This window comes from Coccinella septempunctata, chromosome 1, assembly GCF_907165205.1.
Source record: "Coccinella septempunctata chromosome 1, icCocSept1.1, whole genome shotgun sequence".
Classification (NCBI taxonomy): Eukaryota; Metazoa; Arthropoda; class Insecta; order Coleoptera; family Coccinellidae; genus Coccinella; species Coccinella septempunctata.
Window position 1 is genome coordinate 54,961,230 of NC_058189.1, and position 20,963 is coordinate 54,982,192.

General features: G+C 32.3%; 4 protein-coding genes and 1 long non-coding RNA gene across 10 annotated transcripts; 1 reads left to right on the plus strand and 4 right to left on the minus strand.

The window, feature by feature from the left end:
• Positions 1-274: 274 nt before the first annotated feature.
• Positions 275-6,844, minus strand: LOC123310070 (HBS1-like protein). Of its 2 annotated transcripts, XM_044893444.1 has the most exons (10): positions 6,612-6,840; positions 6,398-6,558; positions 6,074-6,269; positions 3,845-3,947; positions 3,287-3,503; positions 3,040-3,198; positions 2,470-2,875; positions 2,322-2,389; positions 1,753-2,058; positions 275-585 (listed from the first exon to the last, which is right to left on the minus strand). In XM_044893444.1, exons 1-10 carry the CDS (start codon positions 6,652-6,654, stop codon positions 328-330), a joined length of 1,917 nt encoding a protein of 638 aa, XP_044749379.1. In that variant the 5' UTR covers positions 6,655-6,840; the 3' UTR covers positions 275-327. The 2 variants fall into 2 exon arrangements, with proteins under 2 accessions (XP_044749379.1, XP_044749388.1); XM_044893453.1 differs by lacking the exons at positions 275-585; positions 1,753-2,058; positions 2,322-2,389; ... (2 more) ...; positions 3,287-3,503; positions 3,845-3,947 and adding an exon at positions 4,534-5,863 and having other exon boundaries at positions 6,612-6,844.
• A 673-nt stretch (positions 6,845-7,517) lies between these two features.
• LOC123316943 lies at positions 7,518-8,879 on the minus strand. The gene is made up of 3 exons (XR_006538115.1): positions 8,578-8,879; positions 8,345-8,507; positions 7,518-8,267 (listed from the first exon to the last, which is right to left on the minus strand). It is a non-coding gene; the product is annotated as an uncharacterized LOC123316943 (long non-coding RNA).
• Positions 8,880-9,335: 456 nt separating this feature from the next.
• LOC123322576 (phospholipase A2-like) lies at positions 9,336-11,564 on the minus strand. The gene is made up of 4 exons (XM_044910519.1): positions 11,312-11,564; positions 9,862-10,021; positions 9,542-9,700; positions 9,336-9,472 (listed from the first exon to the last, which is right to left on the minus strand). The coding sequence occupies exons 1-4, from the start codon at positions 11,442-11,444 to the stop codon at positions 9,394-9,396; spliced, it is 531 nt and encodes a 176-aa protein (XP_044766454.1). The 5' UTR covers positions 11,445-11,564; the 3' UTR covers positions 9,336-9,393.
• A 232-nt stretch (positions 11,565-11,796) lies between these two features.
• LOC123318377 (phospholipase A2-like) lies at positions 11,797-15,595 on the minus strand. 2 transcript variants are annotated; one of them, XM_044904996.1, is made up of 5 exons: positions 15,417-15,595; positions 13,729-13,820; positions 13,373-13,532; positions 12,868-13,023; positions 11,797-11,942 (listed from the first exon to the last, which is right to left on the minus strand). In XM_044904996.1, the coding sequence occupies exons 2-5, from the start codon at positions 13,817-13,819 to the stop codon at positions 11,858-11,860; spliced, it is 492 nt and encodes a 163-aa protein (XP_044760931.1). In that variant the 5' UTR covers position 13,820; positions 15,417-15,595; the 3' UTR covers positions 11,797-11,857. The 2 variants fall into 2 exon arrangements, with proteins under 2 accessions (XP_044760931.1, XP_044760923.1); XM_044904988.1 differs by having other exon boundaries at positions 15,358-15,594.
• Positions 15,596-17,295: 1,700 nt separating this feature from the next.
• Positions 17,296-20,859, plus strand: LOC123311969 (SET and MYND domain-containing protein 4-like). Of its 4 annotated transcripts, none has more exons than XM_044896116.1 (12): positions 17,296-17,387; positions 17,439-17,670; positions 17,744-17,897; positions 18,024-18,159; positions 18,231-18,401; positions 18,573-18,852; positions 18,925-19,202; positions 19,344-19,524; positions 20,086-20,227; positions 20,281-20,400; positions 20,454-20,604; positions 20,658-20,859. In XM_044896116.1, the coding sequence occupies exons 1-12, from the start codon at positions 17,302-17,304 to the stop codon at positions 20,791-20,793; spliced, it is 2,067 nt and encodes a 688-aa protein (XP_044752051.1). In that variant the 5' UTR covers positions 17,296-17,301; the 3' UTR covers positions 20,794-20,859. The 4 variants fall into 4 exon arrangements, with proteins under 4 accessions (XP_044752051.1, XP_044752058.1, XP_044752068.1 ...); XM_044896123.1 differs by having other exon boundaries at positions 17,744-17,846; XM_044896133.1 differs by lacking the exon at positions 20,086-20,227 and having other exon boundaries at positions 20,268-20,400.
• Positions 20,860-20,963: the final 104 nt, after the last annotated feature.

A 20,963-nucleotide genomic window follows, 5' to 3' on the forward strand; every position in this document is an offset into this window, starting at 1 on the left:
TTCTGCTTTCAGGGTTATCCCACATACCCTGAGAAAACCACTATAATCTTATAGCTCAATTCGACCTTTGGGTATTCAACTTTATGAAACGTTAAATTTTTGGCGCCCAATGTGGGGCTTCCGAAAAAGCTGCCGCCTACAGTCGTAACTGTCCTTATACCTGCGTTTTAAATCATCAGAGCAAGAGTAAGATTTTTTTTATAGTTTGTAAGAGTGGTCCGTACATTATGTATATTTATCTCTGAAACAAATTCAATGATAATAAATTGAGTAGTTATTCTGATAAATATTTTATTTATTTTTCAATATCACATATCAGGTATCTCATCACTGTATAATTTTCGTTATTAACCCTGCGGCAATAGTAACTCCACTCTGCCTCAACATTATTCTCCCCAACTCCTTGCACTCGCTATAAAGCTCCAGAGCAATGGGTCTGGACATTTGAACTTGTACTATGGCACTTGTATTGTTTCCAAGAAATCGAGGGTGTTTCCTGATTTGTTCTCCAGTACTTTTGTTCAGTTCAGCTACCAACTTGCAGATAACACCAGGTTCCTCCAAAGACTGATGATGCAATACAACCTAGGAATAAAAAAATACTAAAAAAAAACTGCCATCCAGCCGTATTTTGTTTCATTTGATTCAACTGAAGGAAATCGAAGGACTACAATATTTCTTCTAAAATGGTCTGATAATCTTGAACGCCCGTTTGCGCCAATCCCCCTTAAAAGGAGTACTTAACTAAGCCTCGTTCAAAGTTAATGGACGCTTAATTTTATTTCCAGTTGCATGACTGTGGCTTAACAGAATCTTAAGTAAGGGGCCCGTAAGTTTTTATATCTAGTGATATTTCAGTTTTTTATTTTGGTGCAACTTCATGCTAGTCCAATAAAGCCATTTCATTGGTTGGCCGGTTGCCGATGATCGTTGTCATTTCATTAACCTAACTTTATTATCCTGTCAGTCAGTTTCAAGGATATTATTATAATATTATCAAAGAGTAACAACTTTTTGTTGTTGAATTAGCATTAATATTGATAATGATAATGATTGTCAAATAAAAGGTACCTAAGTTTATATAAGTACAACACTTTCTTTGTAAGGTCTTGTGTGAATTTGTTTTACTAATGTTGAAGAGGAACGTGAAGAAAATGTCTTTATTGCCCTTGTTAGTACGAATACGGTGAATGATTGCCAAGCAGGTGATTGAAATCTACTCAACTTCTCAACAGAAGAAAAGAGTTTGTTGCTAACTACAGTATGATTTGTGACACAAAATTGAAAATAAAACGACTGATGGCAATTCAATAAAGGCATAAGAAAAGGCTTGGTATTCAGTAATGAATTCATTCAATTTTCAAAATCCATTAAAAATGGGAAGTTCGAAGTTCTGCAGACAGTTCAACAAATTATTTTAGGTTAGAGTCCCGCCCTCAAATATTCAAGCGATCATTACAGGAGCAAATTTAAAATTAAATTTAAGGTTAGCTTTAGCCATTTAAATGTCAGCTAACAGTTGGTGCAACGTTAAGGGTTCATTTTAAGGGACACTTAACACTAAGTGTGTTTGGTGCAAACAGGTCTAAAACAAAAAATAAAATTTCCTCTCGATTCATTTTACATTTTTTTTTAATTTAACTTTTTTAGCAAGCCTTAGGGACAATAAGGAGAAAACTGGGTTGAATCAAGTGAAAAACTTGTATACTCCCACAAAGATTTCCCGAACCAACTAGCTTATTTATTACTTACATTGTAACCTTTAGTGATTGGCACTGTGACATTGAAAACTACGATTCTAGCTTCGAACTTAGTAGCCACCTGGACAGGATTCTGAGGATCGCAAAGAATATTTCCTACAGACACATTCTGCATGTCGATTCCAGATAGTGTGACAGTAGCCTGATCACCAGCAAATACTACATTTTGTAATAATTCATCAATAGACAAAGATTTAACGCTAGCTATTTCTTTGTTTGGACAGATTAGTACCTTGTCACCGACATTAAGAGCACCTGTTTCAACCCTGCCTGAAATGCAAAAAGCAGAACCGGTCCCCTGAAAAGAAAATAATGAGTTATTTGAAACTCAAAATACATCCTGTCATAACTCATATTCTAAGAGTTGACTGATTGAGAGAATGTAGAGTAGTACAGTAGATTTGAGTGGAGCAGAGTAAAGTGAGGTGGAGTAGAGTATTGAAGAGCAGAGAAGAGTAGAGTGAAGTGTGAAGTGAAGCATAATAATGTTGGATGAAGACAAATGAAGTAAGTTGAGTAAAGAAAATTCGCGCTAGATAAATCCAAAGAAGCATTACTTACCTTGAATATATCATTAATAGATAACCTGAAAGGTTTTGATACTGGCCTGACTGGTGGGCGAAAACCATCTATAAAATTAAATATTGTAAAAAAAATAAAAGTTTAAAAACTACAAAAACAAAAATGGTGATCATCTACTAAGGCATACCTATCACTTCCAATAAGCATGGACCGTTGTACCATGACAAAAGATTATCCTCCGTTGGTCTCTGTACCAAATTCTGACCAGTGAGCCCACTGCATGGCACATATGTTACATCTGATTCTTTGAATCCCGCCTGTTTCAGAAACGATTTCATTTTGTCAATGATCTCGTCAAATCTACCCTGTGACCAAGAAACTGTATCCAATTTATTTACAGCAACAGCGAGTTGGGTAACTCCCAGGGACCTCACTAGAAGTGCGTGTTCTCGAGTCTGACCGCCATAATCAAATCCTGTTTCGAATTCCCCTCTCGTAGCATCCACCACTAACAGAGCCACATCTGCTTGAGCCGCCCCTGATATCATGTTAGGAATGAAATCTTTATGGCCTGGCGCATCCAACAAAGTCACCTGAAAAGGTTATTGCTTAAAAACTTAACTGAAAATGAATAAGATTCCTAGTGAAATTTTCTTCAAAACGCCTTTGAAGCTCAATTCTTTGATGAAAAAATCGGTGTTTCATAGGCCAAACTTTCCAATTATCTGGATGAATTTGTAGGAATCTTTTGTCATACCATTTTACTCTTAGTTTCAAACTGGCATCTTCCAACATCCATAGTTATACCTCTTGTTCTTTCCTCTCCAGTTTCATCCAAAACCCAAGCATACATAAAACTTTGCTTGCCAAGTTTTTTACTCTCTTGTTCATATTTGTGCATTGTCTTCTGATTCACCTGAGAATTCAACATCAAATTAACAGTATATAAAGGTGCTTGAGAATCAAAATAAGTGGAATTCGATCAGAAATTTTATCAGACTCACGTGTCCCATGGCATAAAGTATATGTCCCATCAGCGTAGATTTCCCAGCATCTACATGTCCAATGACAATCATATATAGGTGTTCTTTCATATCACCGCGTTCCTTCTTATACTGAGCTTCAGTCATCCTCACATCTTTTTTGCCAGTTTTTATCTCGTCTGTATCCTGATTCAGGTTAACAACTGGTGTACCCCTCCCAGATGATGGTGACTCAGACCTAGATTCAATTGAAACATACCAATATTTTATTAATCCCCTGAATCAATTCAATGGTTCCTCTATCTGTGAAAGCCCCCATTCATTACCTCAAATGAGTATTTAAATCCATATCAAGGCAATAATAATTTTAAAAATGTTTTGATAATAAAAAAAAATTGAGACATTAAAACCTGAAGATGACATATTCTGCATGATATTCATGTTATTCAATAAAGAATAAAGGCCAGATACAAATGGACCATAACCCTTTCTGTATGCTTCTGCCAATTTCAAAAATATCCCTACAAAGCCTTTACTGCTTTCTCCTCCCTGCTAAGTTTGGATTCTTGGTTTACATACCTTGAAGCTGTAGTTGATGGATCGATTTCAAAACCTTTAATAATGTTGACACTTGTGGGAACTATAACTTTTGCTGGTATTGTAGTTGAAGATGGAAGGAAACCTTTTAGGACAATGCAAAAAGATTAAGAATGCAATTAAAAATTCTACACACATTTAAAAAAAGCAAGCATGGAATGAAAAGCAAAATTTTCTAATAGATATTAGGAACATGCATGTTGAATCACAATCCTTTGAGCCCATCTGATGAAACATCAATCAATATGAATTAAAAAGAAAAGAATAATCTCCAACCTCAAATTTCAAAAAATAATTTCGATCTGAACTTCTAACTGTACAACTAAAATGATATTAGATTGTTGATTTTAAGGAGGTTTTATTCTCACACCCTACGAACGCACTGCGTTCGTAAAGTCTATTGTGCTCCCCATCAGAGCTGTTCTTGTCATTGTCTACAGCTCGCCCAGCAGTTCTTGAATGGCTTCAAGGAGGTCACTTTCTTAAAATGATGTTATTTATATAATCATCTTTCTGGACTACTATCACTCTATAAACCATTCCAGCAAAACTAATCTTTTTTTCTAATAAATGTGAACACTGTTTTTCAAAATAAACCTCAATTTCTCTCAGATATTCCAGTCCATGAATTCCTTCTCTAGACAAGACTTTGAGAAAATTATATCATTCACTAGTTTGTTATATATAAATGTATTGCTCCAAAATCAAGAACATCCTTGAGTATTGATAAACATAAAAAGATGAAACTATAAACAGACACATTTAAAGTCACTATTTCATTCAACACATGTCACAGATTCCGTTTAATATGTTTCTTGATTCGGTCGTCAGGTGAAGGTTCCGAGAAGTTGAACTTGACTAATTTAGGATCCAAAGAAATTTTCTTTTTTCTATATGGATGAACATTGGGAATTTTATATCTGAGGCAGAACATTCGTCCCAAAACAGAGGGTTTCTTTTGATAATACAAAACTCGTTTTGTAGCTAAGTGGCTAAGATCCATTGTGCACTCCAACATTTCTTCCTCTTCCTCCATTTCATCATTCCCTACAAAAGGAATGTCAAATTGCTCTCCCTCAGGAAGAGGCCTGAATTTCAATTTTTCTAAATTGTTCTTTTGCAGAGCCGATGTCAAGTTTATATTGAAAATATCATTCTCTTTATTCCTGAGCAAAGGCACACTCTTGACTTCGACAAGTTTCAAATTTGAAAAATTGTTCGATGAACTTTGGGGTTTCAGAGTAGATAATGATATGTCACTCTTGGTTTGTTCCAACTTGTTGGATGATCCCTTCGGTTCAATTCTACTCAAAAATATATTCAATTTGTCATTATCTAGATTTTTCATTCCATTTGAATTTAAAGAAACTTTAGACATGAAATTTTTGGAAATATTATTCAAAATATTCGGTTCTAGGTCAGTTTTGATCTCCCCATTTCTTTTTATTGGATCAAGAAAATTTCTTTCGGAATTGTCTGTAATGACAGGCTTAGAAATACTATTCTTGGTTGATGCCTGCATATCGTTTCCACATTTTGATATTTTAGATAGAAAAGATATTTCTGGTGTGCTCTTCTCCATTGAATCTTTTGCTTTAAAATTAACTTTAGATAGGAATGAAGAAACAAGAGGCGGTTCCTTAGCTGTTTCAGAGCCAGACCCATCTGAATTTTGATCTGAATTTTGTTTGAGCTTCATTTTAGATAAAAAGGTATTTTTAAGATCAGACGCTTCTATTGTCCCATTTCTTCTGTCAGATCCACTTGAAATGTTGCATATATTGGAAGTGCTTGGGCTAGGACACTCAAGAGATAATTTTGTTTTCGGGTATTGTGTATTGCTTTTACATCGAGATTTAAAATTTTTCAAAGTATTCAGTTTTGATGAAAGCACATGGTTAGTATGAGATTGTGGTTCAACTGATTGTGAAATTGTTTGTTTATTCATGTCAATGGAGTTGCAAAACAGATGTGAAGGATTGCACAACAGAATTGTTTCATCTTACCTTACATAACATCCATTGAAGAATCAAGGAGTTACATGTAATAAAAAAAATTTTTTCAGAAAAAAAAAATTAAAATTGTTTTTTGCTATTATGATGCAAGAACAACTAAAACTTGATAATTCTCATGAGTTACTATCTCATATGTTTAGACAATAAATATGTGTATTTAAAATTGAAAAAAAGATTTCACTGATGGAATAATCACCTTTATCTCTCCTTTCTGTTGGTGGTGATGATTGGGATTTCAAAAGATGGTTAATGATTCTTTCACAATCAAATTTTTGACTGATTATAACTTTCACTATTTCTGGTCTAGACATTCTCATAGGAGCAAAAACTGATCTAACATGATCTAAACATGATTCCAATTTTGCTCTATCTTCCTCAGATAATTTCACCACCTTGAATAAAATAAGTTTTTTATAATCACGGATAACTGAAAATTGGGTCAATAACAATCGCACAAAATCGAGCATCATCAGTTCAGGAGTCATATATTTGAAAATGAAGAATGAGTTAATGAAAATACCTCGTCAGTTTCATCTTCCTCCTGAATATCTTCCTCCATTGGAAAATCACTTTTTGACTGTCCGGAACTCTCTCTATTATACATGAACTGTCTATGGCTTGGTGAAATGTAGATATCATCGTCGACAGAATGTCCATATACATCGTCATAACCATCGTAATCTGAATATAAAATCTATAAATCATTCCTGTTAATTTTAAAATATTTGTTTTACCTTCAGAATAATCCATATTTCTTATATCTCGATGACGCGACATCTTTCTATCAATTGAGTGTTCTTCCTATGTAACAATTCTTCTCTTGTAACAAATTTAAGCACTAACTAAAAAACACTTCAACTCTAATTCATATCAAGAATGTATTTTATCAAATTCCTAAGTTCTAAGAATAAAAACACAAATCAAAGAATGAGACCGTTGACATTTGTCACATTGATAATTTATGACATCAACACATTGAACTAAAGAAAGAAATGGAAGGGACTCTCGGGTCAGCAAAAGTGAGGCCGACTGAAATAGACAATTGGATGTATATCTTTCTCTCTCTGTACTTGCGCAAGGAGAGATAACCTATTAAAGTTTGAATTTAAGTTTTTGACGTTTCGTTTTTCTGATTTGAATCGTATTTTTTATCAAATCAGGACGTTTTCTGAGTTGATTATGCGATCATAGATAACCTATATGCGATGTGAATTATATTTTTCATAGTAGTGTAGAAGGAATTTAATAATTTTTTTGCCAAATACCTGCAACAATGAGATGGGGATATCTGAAATTTTGGACTCTTTTCTCGAACTGTGATGATTGGAATCATATTTTTCATCAATTCAAGACGTTTTCTGAGTTAATTTTGCGATGTTGATCATATTTTTCAGAGCAGTGCTGACGGAATTTAATAAGTCTTTTTTTGTATGAAAAGAACAGAAATTTGTTCATTTTTCACTAGATTAGTATATTGTGAAAGAATATAATCATGTGAAATTCATCAAGGTTCTAATCTACATGTTGAACATACATATTTTTCTTCTACTATACTGAATTTTAAGTTAATTAAGGAGCGTTGTCCAAAAAAAACAAATGTCAATTCTTTCTATATTTTTATTATATACAATATATATATGTATATATATAATAGTTTACATATATCTTCAGTAATAGTCTACAATGAAAAAGAAAATTATTGATTTCAAATAATTTAAATTCACTCGAAAACTTACATGCGCTCTGCTTCTCATCGGATTAGATTAGATTAGATGGATCTTCATTTGCAATTAATATTACAAATGGTGTCGACAGAAATAAACAAATATAAAATATCACAGTGGTAACAACATGCATACAAACACAATAAAAATAAAAAACAATCCTCATCACATATTCTTTCTCCATAAGAACTCTTCTATAGAATATATAGTTTCATTTAAAAGCAACCTTTTCACTTCTCTCTTAAAGTTCATCAAGGACTTGTCATGAAACTCAGAAGGAAGTTTATTATATAGTTTGGGGCCCCAGAAGTCCATGCCCTGGTCTATGCGCTTCAGATGGTGCACTGGAATCTGCAAGGAGTCTTTATTTCTTGTTTCATATGCATGATTTATCGAATTGGTCGGAAAGTTCTTCCACTTCTGATGCACATAACACAGTGAGTTTTATATGAAGAGTGATGGAACTGTAAGTATTCCATGATCCTTGAATGTCTTGGGATATTATTGAATACACTTGGTACAGCATCAAGTTTCAATATATTTCTTGTATAACTTGGATTATGAAGGTAATCTTCACATATTCTACTATACTTTGAGGGATACCAATTTTCCCTTCCTACAGCAGTAATCCAAAGTTCCAAAATATCTGGGCGTTTAAAAGGAAACCTAAAATAAAGTAATATATAATGCTTTTGATGTCACAAAAAGGGATCTCATAATGAAAATATTTAAAATAGACCTACCTGTGGAAACTCTTTGTCTCATTTTTGTTCTGCTCATTAGAGCATCCTTTAGCAACTTGTTACAACCATCGTTGTAACAAGATTCTAAGTTTTACCAATTTTGCGTGACTGCAAACAATACTGATGTTGATGGGGACAACAATGATTTGAGAAACACAAAAACCTATAAAATACTTTCTCTAAAACTTTATACCACAAATTCACAAACAACTTCAATTCTGAAGATTACTTACTCAGAGGACAGTTAAAATCGAAAGAGGTCTTTTCAGACAGTTTCAACCCTTTTAATTTCTTCGGGTGGCCAGGTAAAGGTAATCTGTCCCTTCACTAGATCCATATTTCTCAGAAACCGAAAATCCAGATACTTAAAGGTTTTCGAGTGGGATTCACCGATTTATTTGAGTTTTTTCAAGTTTCAAGCGAATATTAATCATGAGTTTTAGCATTCTGAACACTTTTAGATCTCGTTTCCACTTGAACACAACAGAAATCATCCCAAAAACTAATTTAAACTGAGTAATCAACAAAACCGTCAGCTGATTGATGTAAACAAAACATCTAAAAGAGAGAGAAAGGATACCCACCAATAGTCTTTCTCACTCCCACACTTTTGGACACACTTTCTGCCGATTTGCTGAACTGCGGGTCCCTTCCATTTCTTTCTTTAGTTCAATGCATCAACAAACTGTCACAGAGCAAAACAGCTGTTCGAGTTTTCTTGAATTGTTTTTTTTTAGTATTGGTCTGTAATCTAATAAAGGAGATGAATGAAGAAACCTATATCTCTGGAAGAAACTAAAGAAACTTCAAAAATAATGTGCAAATTTAGAGTGTTTTCATTTCAATTTTTTAATCCATAATGGTAAATGCATGTACAGTCAAAAAGGCGTCTGGAATATTAAATATTTATTCTTAACATTAGAAAATGATTTATATTTTTATTAGTATTTTATTGATTTTGTTTTTGATTTTGATTTCATTTTTATTGATTTATTGATTTAAATTTTTGTCTAAAGAATAATCTTTCTTTTGTGTATTGTAATATCATATCAGAAATCAGGTACATCAAAAAATTGATACACCTTCTCCTTTGTTTCATCTAGTGTATAGTTTGAACACTTCAAATGTCTGCAAAAAATGAAAAGATTATCATCATGAAAGGTAATCATATCATTATCCAAAAAGCAAACAACTCACAGAAAATTGGTGTAACTGGCGCATTTTATAATAGGATAATCTTCTTTATAGCACTGGGTCCCAATAATATCGAAATATAATATCCCAATTTTTTTAGATACTTCGCTGTCAGCATTTTTCAAACAATCGTGAAATTTCAGATCACAATCACACGGCAATCTACAATTTGTAAGTTTCAGATGATGTTGAATCAAAGATCAATTCTTTGTGTTGAATGCTTCAAGACCAAAAATATATATAATATTTTATATTTATGTATATAATCTATGGTCAAGATATTTTTTCCCATTAATTTTTTCCATTTTTTTTTTTATACAGACCTCGTGAAAAAATTCGGATTTGTGAGATTGTGCTTGGTTTCATAGCCAGCAATAGTTTCAGGGCACATGTCATGAGTTCTGCAACATTTATCGGTATCCGCGAAAACTCCTAAATCATCTTCATTATCTGCAATATTACCTTCACCGCACCATTTTGTACCTCAAAAAAAAAAAGTTTATGCATACATCATGAGATATCCGTATCCTACAGTGTGTTACATTCGCCGAAACTTTTTTCGAATAGGTAATGTTGTTTCATATTTTTTATTTGTTCGACATAAATCAAGCTAATGAAAATTTATTTTTCAATCGTATAATATGAATAACAATGAGTTTCTTGAGAAACATATTTTAGGGGTGGCTTTTTCTAAAGCTAGCAATTATACCTCTAAGGGAACATCATTGATTTTTTTTAATTCTTCCTCTCCCTCCTAAAGAATTATATGCTCATTTTTCAGCAGACTAAAGAATGTCTGATCGGTTTCGTCATGTCTTTCAGTTTTCTGTTTTCTAAGAAAAAAATTTAAAATTGCTGTACTTAAAATTCCAAATCACTAGGAAAGTATTCGAACTCTATGCCAAAGATTGGTTTAGGCATATTAGGCAGAGGAGGAGGGACGATAAAATGAAGGGAAAATAAATTTTTCATAAATTTTTCTTCCCTTTCGGTACATCTAATATTAAAATCAGTTTGTTTTCTATTATTTCTGTTTTTTTTTATGTTAAATGTGATATTCCTTTTTGGTTATTAATGCTTGTTTTATTGAATGTGATATATTTTTTTGTTTATTCTCCCTTTCTGTAGTATAATATTTATCAATTGTTTTTTGTTGTTCAATTTTTTATGTGAAATGTGATTTCTTTTCCTTTTGTACCTGTTGAAGTATCATTAAAATATTTTTATTCTTATATAGTATTCTGTATTTCATTTAAAAACTTTGTAGTTCATTTAAAATAGAATGTGGTATCCTCAAACATTCAAATGAAAGAAAAAAGGCCTCACAAAAGAATTTCATATAAAGTCTTACAAACAGCGATTTCGTGTGCGCAAAGCGCTTTAGAAATGTTCTATTGTGTACATGAAAAGGCTATCAAAAAAACTTCTGAGTAGTTCTTTTTGTGACATCCCAGGGACATCCATATAATAGCCGCCTGCGGCGGACATTGGCTGTTCTATAAAAGTTCTATTCATGTATAAACAGAACATCGCAGTGGATGTTCAATGTCTCGAAATCTCTTACTTTTAACATCTCTGAGATGTTTTTGTGCTCGCTGGGTAGGGAGCGTTTTCAAGCAGGGACTTGAAAAATTATATGAAAGGCCAACACTATTATTTGACAAGGAATTAGGAACTCTTTATTAATTTTTCAGCAACTATTCGTTTACATGTTATACATGAATAAAAAACTTTCAAGAAAAACATAAAAAGAAAAAAAATATATAAATTTACCTGGAAAAATCAGGAACGATCGAGGGTTTATTACTTCCAAACTGTTATTCACATCCCGCAAATTTCCAATTAATTGGTAACAATCAATATGGTAAATCTCCAGGATGGTTAAAAAATGAATAAACCACTTCATGTTGACTGTCGAATTTCAAATCACTTTTTTTGCTTTTATATAAATAATGGAGTTCATCTTTTTTTCATGAATTGTATAAGTTCAAAAACTTTGCCGACGTTATCAGTTGGATAAGGTGGATAGTTTTACATCAAGTACCATACATAAAATAATTTTGGATACATATTAATCACATCGTCAAGAATCCCCCTGCTTAGTTTGAATGTATTTGACCCAGTATTAAATAAAATGTATTCTAAAATTTGAGATAGTTATAAATTAATAGGTCACTGGTCAATTATGTTCGAGATTTCTAAGGAAAACAGTTTGTTTCATTTTAAAACGTATGAACAAATATGGGAATAATGGGAAAAAAACTAAAAAAAATTTATTGGAATATTACATTTCTTCTTTATCTCTTGGTATATATTTTTTCATATGAAATATGGTAGATCGAAATATTGATACACTTTCTCCTTGCTCTCATCCAGCTCATAGACCAAACATTTCTGAAAGAATCTAAAAAAAGAAAATTAATCAAATTTCGCATTTTTAAAATAAAAATACCATCGAGATTATTGCTTGTATAAAATCACCTGCTTTCTTACTATTCATAAAATCATAGATCTAGTGTTTAGTTTTATTTAATTGCATTATGAAATTTATATATATATATATCTGCAGGACTGCAGGTGATGAAAAATGGTAACTGAATATATACAGGGTGAGTCTTTGACTCGTACAAATATTTCAAAAGTAGATTCTTGAGGTCAAAAGAAACACTTTTTTCCTATACCTTTTTTTCCGATTCGGCCCTGATAAAAAGATATAGACATTTCAAGTTTTCATAATAATCTGTGACACTACACATCTGTGGATATTTTCAACAGAGTTGCATTCAGCCAAAGTACCCAATTTTTCAAATTTCATAGATACTTTTTAATTTTTGAACGTCAAATTACTCGAAAACGGCGCATTATATACGAGAAAATATGGAGAATTCTTTCATTTTACAAATGAACGTTCAAATATTCATTAGATGGCGTCCAAATTAGTTTCAAGAGTTGGGTTCTTTGAATTCTTTGTATTTTGTATTATGGTACGTATACCTAATGGTCATAATAAGAAAACTGGAAGACGTGGGTGATATATCTTGTGTTCGAAAAAGCTTCATCAAATAAATGAAAAACTATATTCCGAAATCATTCGAAGAAACCGTTTGTAAAATAGAATTAAAAATAAAAATTTTTTATGGTTTTTCAACAGCCTGTATCTTTTAAACCGAGCCGATTCGGAAAAAATGGTGAAGGAAAAAAGTATTTCTTTTGATCTCAAGAATCTGTACTGTTAAAATATTTGTGCGAGTCAAAGGCTCACCCTGTATATGTATCAAAAAACTCCGACGCATGAGTAGGTGCGAGTATACATATACGCTAATACTCACAAGAAATTCTTGTAACTCAAACATCGAATGATTGGATAATCTCTCTTATAACACTTTCCTACATCATTGAAATAAATTTTCCCGATCATGATGGACTCCATACTTGAAACGTTTTTCAAACAATAGTAAAATTCCAAATCGCAGTCACAATGCATCCTGAAAAATGATAAATTGCTAATTCAAATCTCCACAGTTACAGGCTTCATGTATACTATGTAGGGAAAGAGCCTAAAATGTCCACAATAGAAGCTCCCCGAATTACTTTGAAAAACAGTCAATTCAAGTTCTCTCAAGATTAATTATTAATAGGTGAAATTTACACTAAGATTGAGTAGGTACACAAAGACCATTAATACATGATCGTATCTACACAATAAAAAGAATTAATAATTTGCCCTACTACTCACAGATAAGTGAAATATGCATGAATTTCAAGAAAAACCCAAACAAAATACCCAACAAATCTTGTTCGAACAGATTTTATTCTTATGAGAGTGTAACTTACCTGGACACTTGATCTGCATTCGTTAAATTATGTTTCGACTCACCACTGGGAATAAAATCAAAGCACTTATCGTGGGCTCTACAGCATTTGTCAGCTTCCCGATAAATTCCCAGATCATCATCATGCTGTGCAATATCTCCATCTCCACACCATTTTGTACCTAAAGAAAAATATTAGTCCAATCAATAAAAAAAACGCGTCGAAAAAACCATATGCGAAGAAACAATTATTGGTAAAAAAGAATCATTAGGTATTTTGGTACAAACAATATTTACATAGATAAATAATTATTATAAGAGAGACAATTGTTTTCTGATAAAATATGCTTCAACTGGTTAATTTCATATAAATTTTACCCGGAAAAATCAGTTTGAAGTCCGGGATTCCTGATTGATCCAATCTGTCGCTGGCTTTTGGTATATTATCGATGCTACTGTAACATTCCATCCTGAAAATGTAAACATATACATATATAATTATTTACCAGGATATGTAGGCTTCGAAGAATCATCAGTGAATAATAAATACCTACAATAACAATGCATTTCGACAAGTAAATAGATTTTAATTGAATTTCAATTTAAAATTTTATTCCATTTGGGTAAAATATTGAAAAGGAATTAAAAATCATTCAAAGATCATAGGTCAATTTACCTAGGGTAAGGGATAAGTCAAAAAAAATACATGATGAACAAGAGTAGATTAAACTATAAAGTCAGATACAGCAAAACTAACAAAGTGTAAATCGACAGTTGCGTTGTAACTTTAAGGGCTGATATTGCTAGTAAAAAATTTTTTTTAGCACCTCTGCTTGTATACAGCATCCCCCGTAGCACCCTAGAGATGGTGCCTAAAAAGCAATTTTAAATTTTTTTCTAAGAAACCAGAAAACTGACAGCAAAGAAATAATTGAGCAGTCAAACTAGATAGGAAAGAAAAAGCAATCAAAAAAATTGCGGTGGTGTATCCTACTTATATCAGCATGGTATCCGCCTACTAGGCAAGATATAATTTCAGCCTACACCTATACGCACCTGTTGATAATTTTTTTTTTCAAAAACCGTTACTTTCAGCAAGAAATTTCAGGATACCTTATTATTTGATCAGGTTGAATCAAGTTATGGAAAATTTTCAATGGTATAATATAAAATAAAGGAAAAAGTTTCTTGCGAAACAAATTTTAGGAGTGGCTTTTTCTTCCCTTTCAATTATAGGGAAACACTACCCAATTTTTTTTCGATTGCCTTCACGCTCAAATAAAAGGTCATTTATTAATTTAATTTCTGTCATCATTTTTTGGTTTCTAAGAAAAGAATTGCCTTTCACGTGTCATCTATCTTTGGAGCGGCATCCAAAACCGATAGCCGCTAAAAAAAATTATATGAAAGACCAACTCTATTTTTCAACACGGAATCACTTGAATTTTTTACAACCTGTAAGTGATTTCCTTTTGTATGAAGGCGCTCTAATAGAATTATTTATTAGAATTCTGATACATAATGAAATTCTACGATGTGAGTTTAGCCCGATTATTGAAAAATTAAAGTTATAATTTCAAGATGAAAGAAATATAAAAGAAGGCATTTCTGAATATTTTTTACATTTGGAAAAATAACAATCCAATCGGTTTGAAACTTAAACTAATTGGAAAATACTGACACATGTGCAAAATTTTGTAGGGATCGCATCACTAAAAAAAAATCTCGAAAAAAATCTGCATTTTGGAGTTATTCTCCTGATTCATGACTCCTAAATTTTTCAAGAATCTTCAATACGTTAATTTAGGCATAAAGCAAAGTAGGTGCTAGTTTTCAACTCGACGGCATTTTTATTTCTGGAACCATTGTTAACTTTTTCTGGGAGCCAAAAGCAGTGTTGTGTGAGTTGAATACTTGGATGGCTGACCGCGCTTAAGTCCTGACTTCACGTCATTTTATTCATTATTGATAATATTAGTAACTAGTAAAATCTACATTACGGCTTACAATATATTCAAAGCATAAACATAATTCATAGGGGAGCACATGTTTCAACAAAATCTTACACTTCGATTAATACTGGCGGCTCTCACATGAGAGGAAACAACTTAAATACGTGTAAACAACGAAATTTAGTGAATAGCATCTTATCTGTGTTTTCTGTATCTGAAATTTGAATGGGTAAAGAGTAGTTCCGACGATTTGCGAAAATGCGGGTAACAATAGAAAATTGGCAATTATGAAAGGAAACTTTAGCATAGGATAAGAATGGGAAGTGGACAATACACCGTGAAAACTAATCCCCACCTACGATTATTGGGTCCACCTATTTCTTTTAAAGCTTATGGCTGCGTTTGAACAAAATATCATATTCGAAAAATATGAGATTTAGAAGATCAGCAACAAACAGCTCTCAGCGTACAAAACTGACTACCTAATAAGTTTTTCTCGACATAATACAAGGAAAGCACAGCACAAAGAATTTTGTTATTGATGAACTTTGCAAGAAGTTCGAACCATCAACAGCTGGTTGATATTTCATTCATACAGGGTGTGAGTAATTAAAGTACGACAATACGGAAAAATTTTTGTTTGCAAATGGTTTAAATTTCCAATTTGTGACAAAAATCTATTTTTGCCTTTTTTGTATGGGCCACCGTTTTCCTGTAAAAAAATAAACAGCTACAAAGAAAGTTCAAAACGAGCTCCCTGAGACGTAAATATAAGATATTTTATTTTTTGCATAAAAACGGCGCTCCATACGAAAAAAAGGCATGGGATATTTTTTGCAACAAATTCAACGGGGAATTCAAAAATGGGTTTCAGTTTGAAAATACCTCGCAGGAGCATACATAAAATTATTAATTGTTCAATCAAAAAAGGGCAATAATTATATATACCTACCTCTTGAAACAGAACAAATTTCATTTGCATTTATCGACTGGTTTCAGGGCTATAAGTAAACAGTATAAGTATTATTTAATTTTTTTTTCATGCAAAATAACTCCCTGGGGTTTGTCGCACTTATTCACTAGTCCATCGAGAGATAATACTCTTTTAGATTTTTTTTATACAATTTTACCTTATATTTTTCGTGAGATTTTCTTCCCTTCTCTATTATTTTCGCTTTTTATCATTTGTTTTAAGGAAAAACTCTTCGAATGGTTCACCCAGTGAATAAAGTGAATGATAGATTTTTTTAAGCTGTCTTCCTCTAGCACTTCTCTCGTCAAAACCTGCTCAGAACAAGTTTTTTTTTTAAATACTGAAAATAAAGTTTCATCTCGAATCCTTCAAAACCGCCCAGTGCGTAATTTTGGAATGATTTTGTGGAAGATGATATCAATCTTATGCCTTCGCTCGGATCTTTAGTCCAGTGAATTTTTTTTGGGAGAACACTGCGCTGCATTTTTGCGTTTAATATTTGTATGTACCTAGTAATTTGTATCTTACCAACAAAATTATTGAGCGAATAAAATGAACCCTCAAGAAAAAAAAAATATCGACGCCTTTGACTTCGGGTTTTAAAGCACAGATTCATGCGGAATATTCAGAGATATAGAAGGGGGAATATTCAGAGATATAGAAGGGGGAATATTCATTCATAAAGTAAGTCAAGGGTCTGTTCTGTGTATTCATTCTCATTTATTTCCAACCCTAGATACATTGTAATGCAAATAATTTTTGCTGATAAAATTCAAAGACAAGAGGTTTCACCATTTATTACAGAAAAAGGCCAAAAATTATAAGCAAAGGAAGGGGAATATTTTATAACAAGGCCATTGAGCCCAAAATTTGAATCAAATCACGGAAAAACTTCCTTACATGGAAGCCGTCAAAGTCAGCTGCATAGAGAAAGGGTCTTGTCCTGGTCAGCTGTTTGTTGTTTATGTGTCAAATGTGCTAACCTCAAATTTTTTAAAGGCTCTGTTAAGTTTATTTCAGAATACAATGTTCCCCAGTTTCGAAAGTGTGATACAATATTATTATGATAAAGCACAATTTTCGAATCTATCTGATTTTTCTAAACGGAACTTGTAAGTACATAGAAAATGATAGGACCACTTTATGAAATTCTTTTCAATCAGGAATCCCATCAAAGAATGGCTTAAAAATGAGTTGACCCTGAAAAATGGCAAGGATAATAATAAGTCTAGTATAATTCGCAGAAAAGGGAATGCATTCTATAAAGAAAAGTCCTTAAAGAAATGCTTAGAGTCCTACAATTTCAGTATATGTTGTGCACAAGATTCTTCAGAGGAATATTTCTTAGCCATGGCTAATAGGTCAGCAACAACATTGGACTTGGGAAGATATGAAGTAAGGTGGTATACAAATATTGACATTGAAATATTTGGGTTCTCCAAATAAAATTTCTCTTTTTTTCCTATAGGATTGTTTGAAGGATGTTGAAACATGTTTGAGCTCTTCTATATATCCCAAAGATTTGAGACCTAAATTGCTTCTCAGGAAAGGAAAATGTTTGGAAAAACTTGGTAGGTGCCAAAAGGTCGACAAATGTTCAGAAGAAAAACTTCCACCCACAAGTAAGAATTAATTCAAATGTTCATTATTGCTGGTTTATTACTTGGATATTCATTGAGTCAATGAAAATAAAATACCTATACATACAGCCTGAAAAACTTTCCACTATTAAAAATTTAATTTTTTAGATATTACTTCTATGGGTGACAGTTTAAAAGTATCCAAGAATGAGAGGCAACAAAATGAAAATATGTATGAACTACCCTTATTTGAAGAAGGGGAAAATCCAAAGTTTGCATATGCATCTTCTAGAATAGATATCAGGTAAATATTTTGGCACACCCTCCAAAGATCAACTATCATCAAATTCAGATAAAGAGTTATTCGCCTCTCAGGTATAATGAGCAAAAAGGAAGATATGTGGTGGCCGAGCAAACTATACCAAAAGGGGATATTATATTTATAGAAAAAGCATTTGCTTTTGCAAATATATTTGATGAGCATTCAAGAATGATGAATATGTTTAAGTGTTATCAATGTCTCAAAAACACATATAGTGGAGTTCCGTAAGTAGAGAAAAAAACTATTATAAAATACTATTCCAGTGTATAAATGTTGAATTTGCTCCAATTCTATATAAAAATGAATTATCATCTTTGGTATCATCCTGCTAGAAAAAAAGGATGAATGAGAATGAGAAATATTTCGAGGACGTAATAGGCAATTGATCATTTTAGGTGCAGATATTGTTCGAAATGTATTTTCTGTGATTCTGAATGTAGGAATAAATCCTGGGAAGAATCACATAGGTGGGAATGCCAAGGTATGCTAGGAAACATTTGGTGCCATTTAGGAATTGCATTTCCAGCTTTTCGTGCATTACTAAAGGGATTCAATTCAAGCTTTGAAGAAATCGAAACGAATGATGTAGAATGTTTCGGAAACAAACAAGACAATTATCCTTTCTTCAATAGTTTGATCTTCAATAAAAACAACAAACATCTAGACGTTTCTATAGTAAGGATAATTCCTTCATCTCCAACTCTCTGACTCCTTTAATTGTTTAGAAGTCATTCACTTCTTTTGCAGATGAGTTTAACCGTTTCCACATATCTTAGGGAATATACAAATTATTTTGATTGGCTTCTTTCCCAAAAAAAAAATTCCAAGTTGAATATTGATCATATTGTGACATCCTTTGAATCTCAACTTGTCAAGCACATTCTGCAATTCCAAAATAACAGTTCAATAATAGAGCACTGGCTAGAAGGGGAAACGTTACCATTAGATAAAGAACCAGTAGCATGTGGTATTTTTCCCTCAGTTAGCATAATGAACCATTCATGCAAACCTAATATCACCAACTAGTAAGTATTTTTGAGGATGAATGAATTCGGTAGATTCTTAAACAACTTTTTTTGTCTTGATTCTACAAAGAACATGAATTGATAAAAGAGCTTGAGTTCTAAACAATGAAAATTTAAAATATAAGTCGATTATTCTTTCAGTTTTGTGTGTGATACAATAGTGGTAAAAGCACTGGAAACTATCAAAGAAAATGAAGAAATATATAATTGCTATGGCATCTACTACAGGGATATGAATAGAAACGAACGGCAAAATAATTGTTCCCAACTTTATCAGTTTCAATGCAGATGTGTGATTTGTTCAGATCCCACCAAAGAAATGGTATGTGCATATCATTTAAATTTTACTATACAGGTTGTTCCTAAATAAGTGTCGCAACAGAAAACTGAATTCCTCATAAAAAAATTTTTTGTCTACCACTTTTTTTCCCAAGCTTTTGTTTTTAAAATACCGAGTGTAAAAAAATTATTTGCAAATTCTGTGTTGCTAATAAAATTTCGTTCATTGCCCTCAAGTCTACCAACAGATATAATTTTGAACAAAAAATTAAAAAATGATTTTTTTTGACACACTTTTTCCGAAAAATGAAAGCCTGGGGAGAAAAGTTGAAGACAAAAAAATATTTCATTTTCATGAGGAATCTACAGTTTTCCGTTGTGACACTTATTTAGGAGCACCCTGTATGCCTACATTTGCTCTTTTGAACAAATAAGGAGTTAGTTTTTCTGATTGCTTGTTTTTTTTTATCACTGTTCGAATTATTTTGTAGTGTTTATTAATTCTAATTTAACATAGTATTTTTCAAACTTTTTATTATATAGTTCCTATTTTGCTGATACGATGCGAAAGATGGGAAGCATACTAATCTTAATATTATTTTAGGATGCTTTTGATTCATTCAAATGTCCTCAATGCAATATCCCTATCATAAATAGTAATGAATTGCCATTTTTATGCAGGGATTGCGGCAGCAAATTGGATTTTTCAATTCTTATGCATATGTATCAGAGCATTGAACTAGGGGGTAGGAATTAACACCTACCTGACTTTTATATTTTCATCAGTTTTGTTTTTCAGGTGAAAATGAACTTGTGTCACTAGTCAACTTTTTAGAAAGTAAAAAAAGAATTCTCAACAGATATCACGCAGATGTGCAAAATATTTATTTTAAATTATATAAGCTGCATGAAAAGAGAGGTAACACTTTTCAAATTCTGTTTATAGATAAATTTTTAATTATGATTCATTAGGTAACTACAAATGTATGTTGGAGTGTTTTGAAGAATGGTTCAGAGTTGAAAAAGTTAAGGTTGGACAAGATGTTCAACTGTTTGGTGTTCTTCTTTATGAAGTTGGTTCTGTTTTGCTTTCTAAACTGGGCACAACTCATGTGGAAAACAAGTAACTTATGAAATTCTGTGTTGTGGCCATGCAATTAAGGAAAATTTTTGCAGGAAGATGCTTTCAAAAGCTCAGAGATTCATGAGAGAAGCAATACGTATTTGCAAATTGCATTATCCTCCTTATATTGTTGAGAAAATATTGACTGAAAATAATTGTGCAATCAAAATGTGGTTAGAAACAGCCTAATTCATAGGAGGAAAATTTTAAAGTGAGCTAACAATGGGAATAATAAAAATGAGCCTTTTCTATTTTTGCGATTGTTTTTTTGCACTATACCAGCCACCTTCAAATCAATAAACTGTTGTTAAGAGTTAGGATGGTACCCTGCATCTCAATATCTCGTAACTCTGAACATT

Bases quoted from the DNA above. Each gene is read 5' to 3' on its own strand.
- LOC123310070 (XM_044893444.1), bottom strand. From the start codon at position 6,654: ATGTCGCGTCATCGAGATATAAGAAATATGGATTATTCTGAAG. The intron at 3,948-6,073 runs GTGATTATTCCA...TTGTCCTAAAAG, and splicing joins AACAGAAAGGAGAGATAAAG to GTTTCCTTCCATCTTCAACT. The intron at 2,059-2,321 runs GTAAGTAATGCT...TTTTCTTTTCAG, and splicing joins CTATTAATGATATATTCAAG to GGGACCGGTTCTGCTTTTTG.
- LOC123322576 (XM_044910519.1), bottom strand. From the start codon at position 11,444: ATGAAGTGGTTTATTCATTTTTTAACCATCCTGGAGATTTACCATATT. The intron at 9,701-9,861 runs GTCTGTATAAAA...TACAAATTGTAG, and splicing joins AATCCGAATTTTTTCACGAG to ATTGCCGTGTGATTGTGATC. The intron at 9,473-9,541 runs GTGAGTTGTTTG...CATTTTTTGCAG, and splicing joins GCCAGTTACACCAATTTTCT to ACATTTGAAGTGTTCAAACT.
- LOC123318377 (XM_044904988.1), bottom strand. From the start codon at position 15,398: ATGTGCTCCCCTATGAATTATGTTTATGCTTTGAATATATT. The intron at 13,533-13,728 runs GTAAAATTTATA...ATTTTTCTTTAG, and splicing joins CTTCAAACTGATTTTTCCGG to GTACAAAATGGTGTGGAGAT. The intron at 13,024-13,372 runs GTAAGTTACACT...ATCATTTTTCAG, and splicing joins AATGCAGATCAAGTGTCCAG to GATGCATTGTGACTGCGATT.
- LOC123311969 (XM_044896116.1), top strand. From the start codon at position 17,302: ATGTTCCCCAGTTTCGAAAGTGTGATACAATATTATTATGATAAAGCA. The intron at 20,401-20,453 runs GTAACACTTTTC...ATGATTCATTAG, and splicing joins TAAGCTGCATGAAAAGAGAG to GTAACTACAAATGTATGTTG. The intron at 20,605-20,657 runs GTAACTTATGAA...AAATTTTTGCAG, and splicing joins ACAACTCATGTGGAAAACAA to GAAGATGCTTTCAAAAGCTC.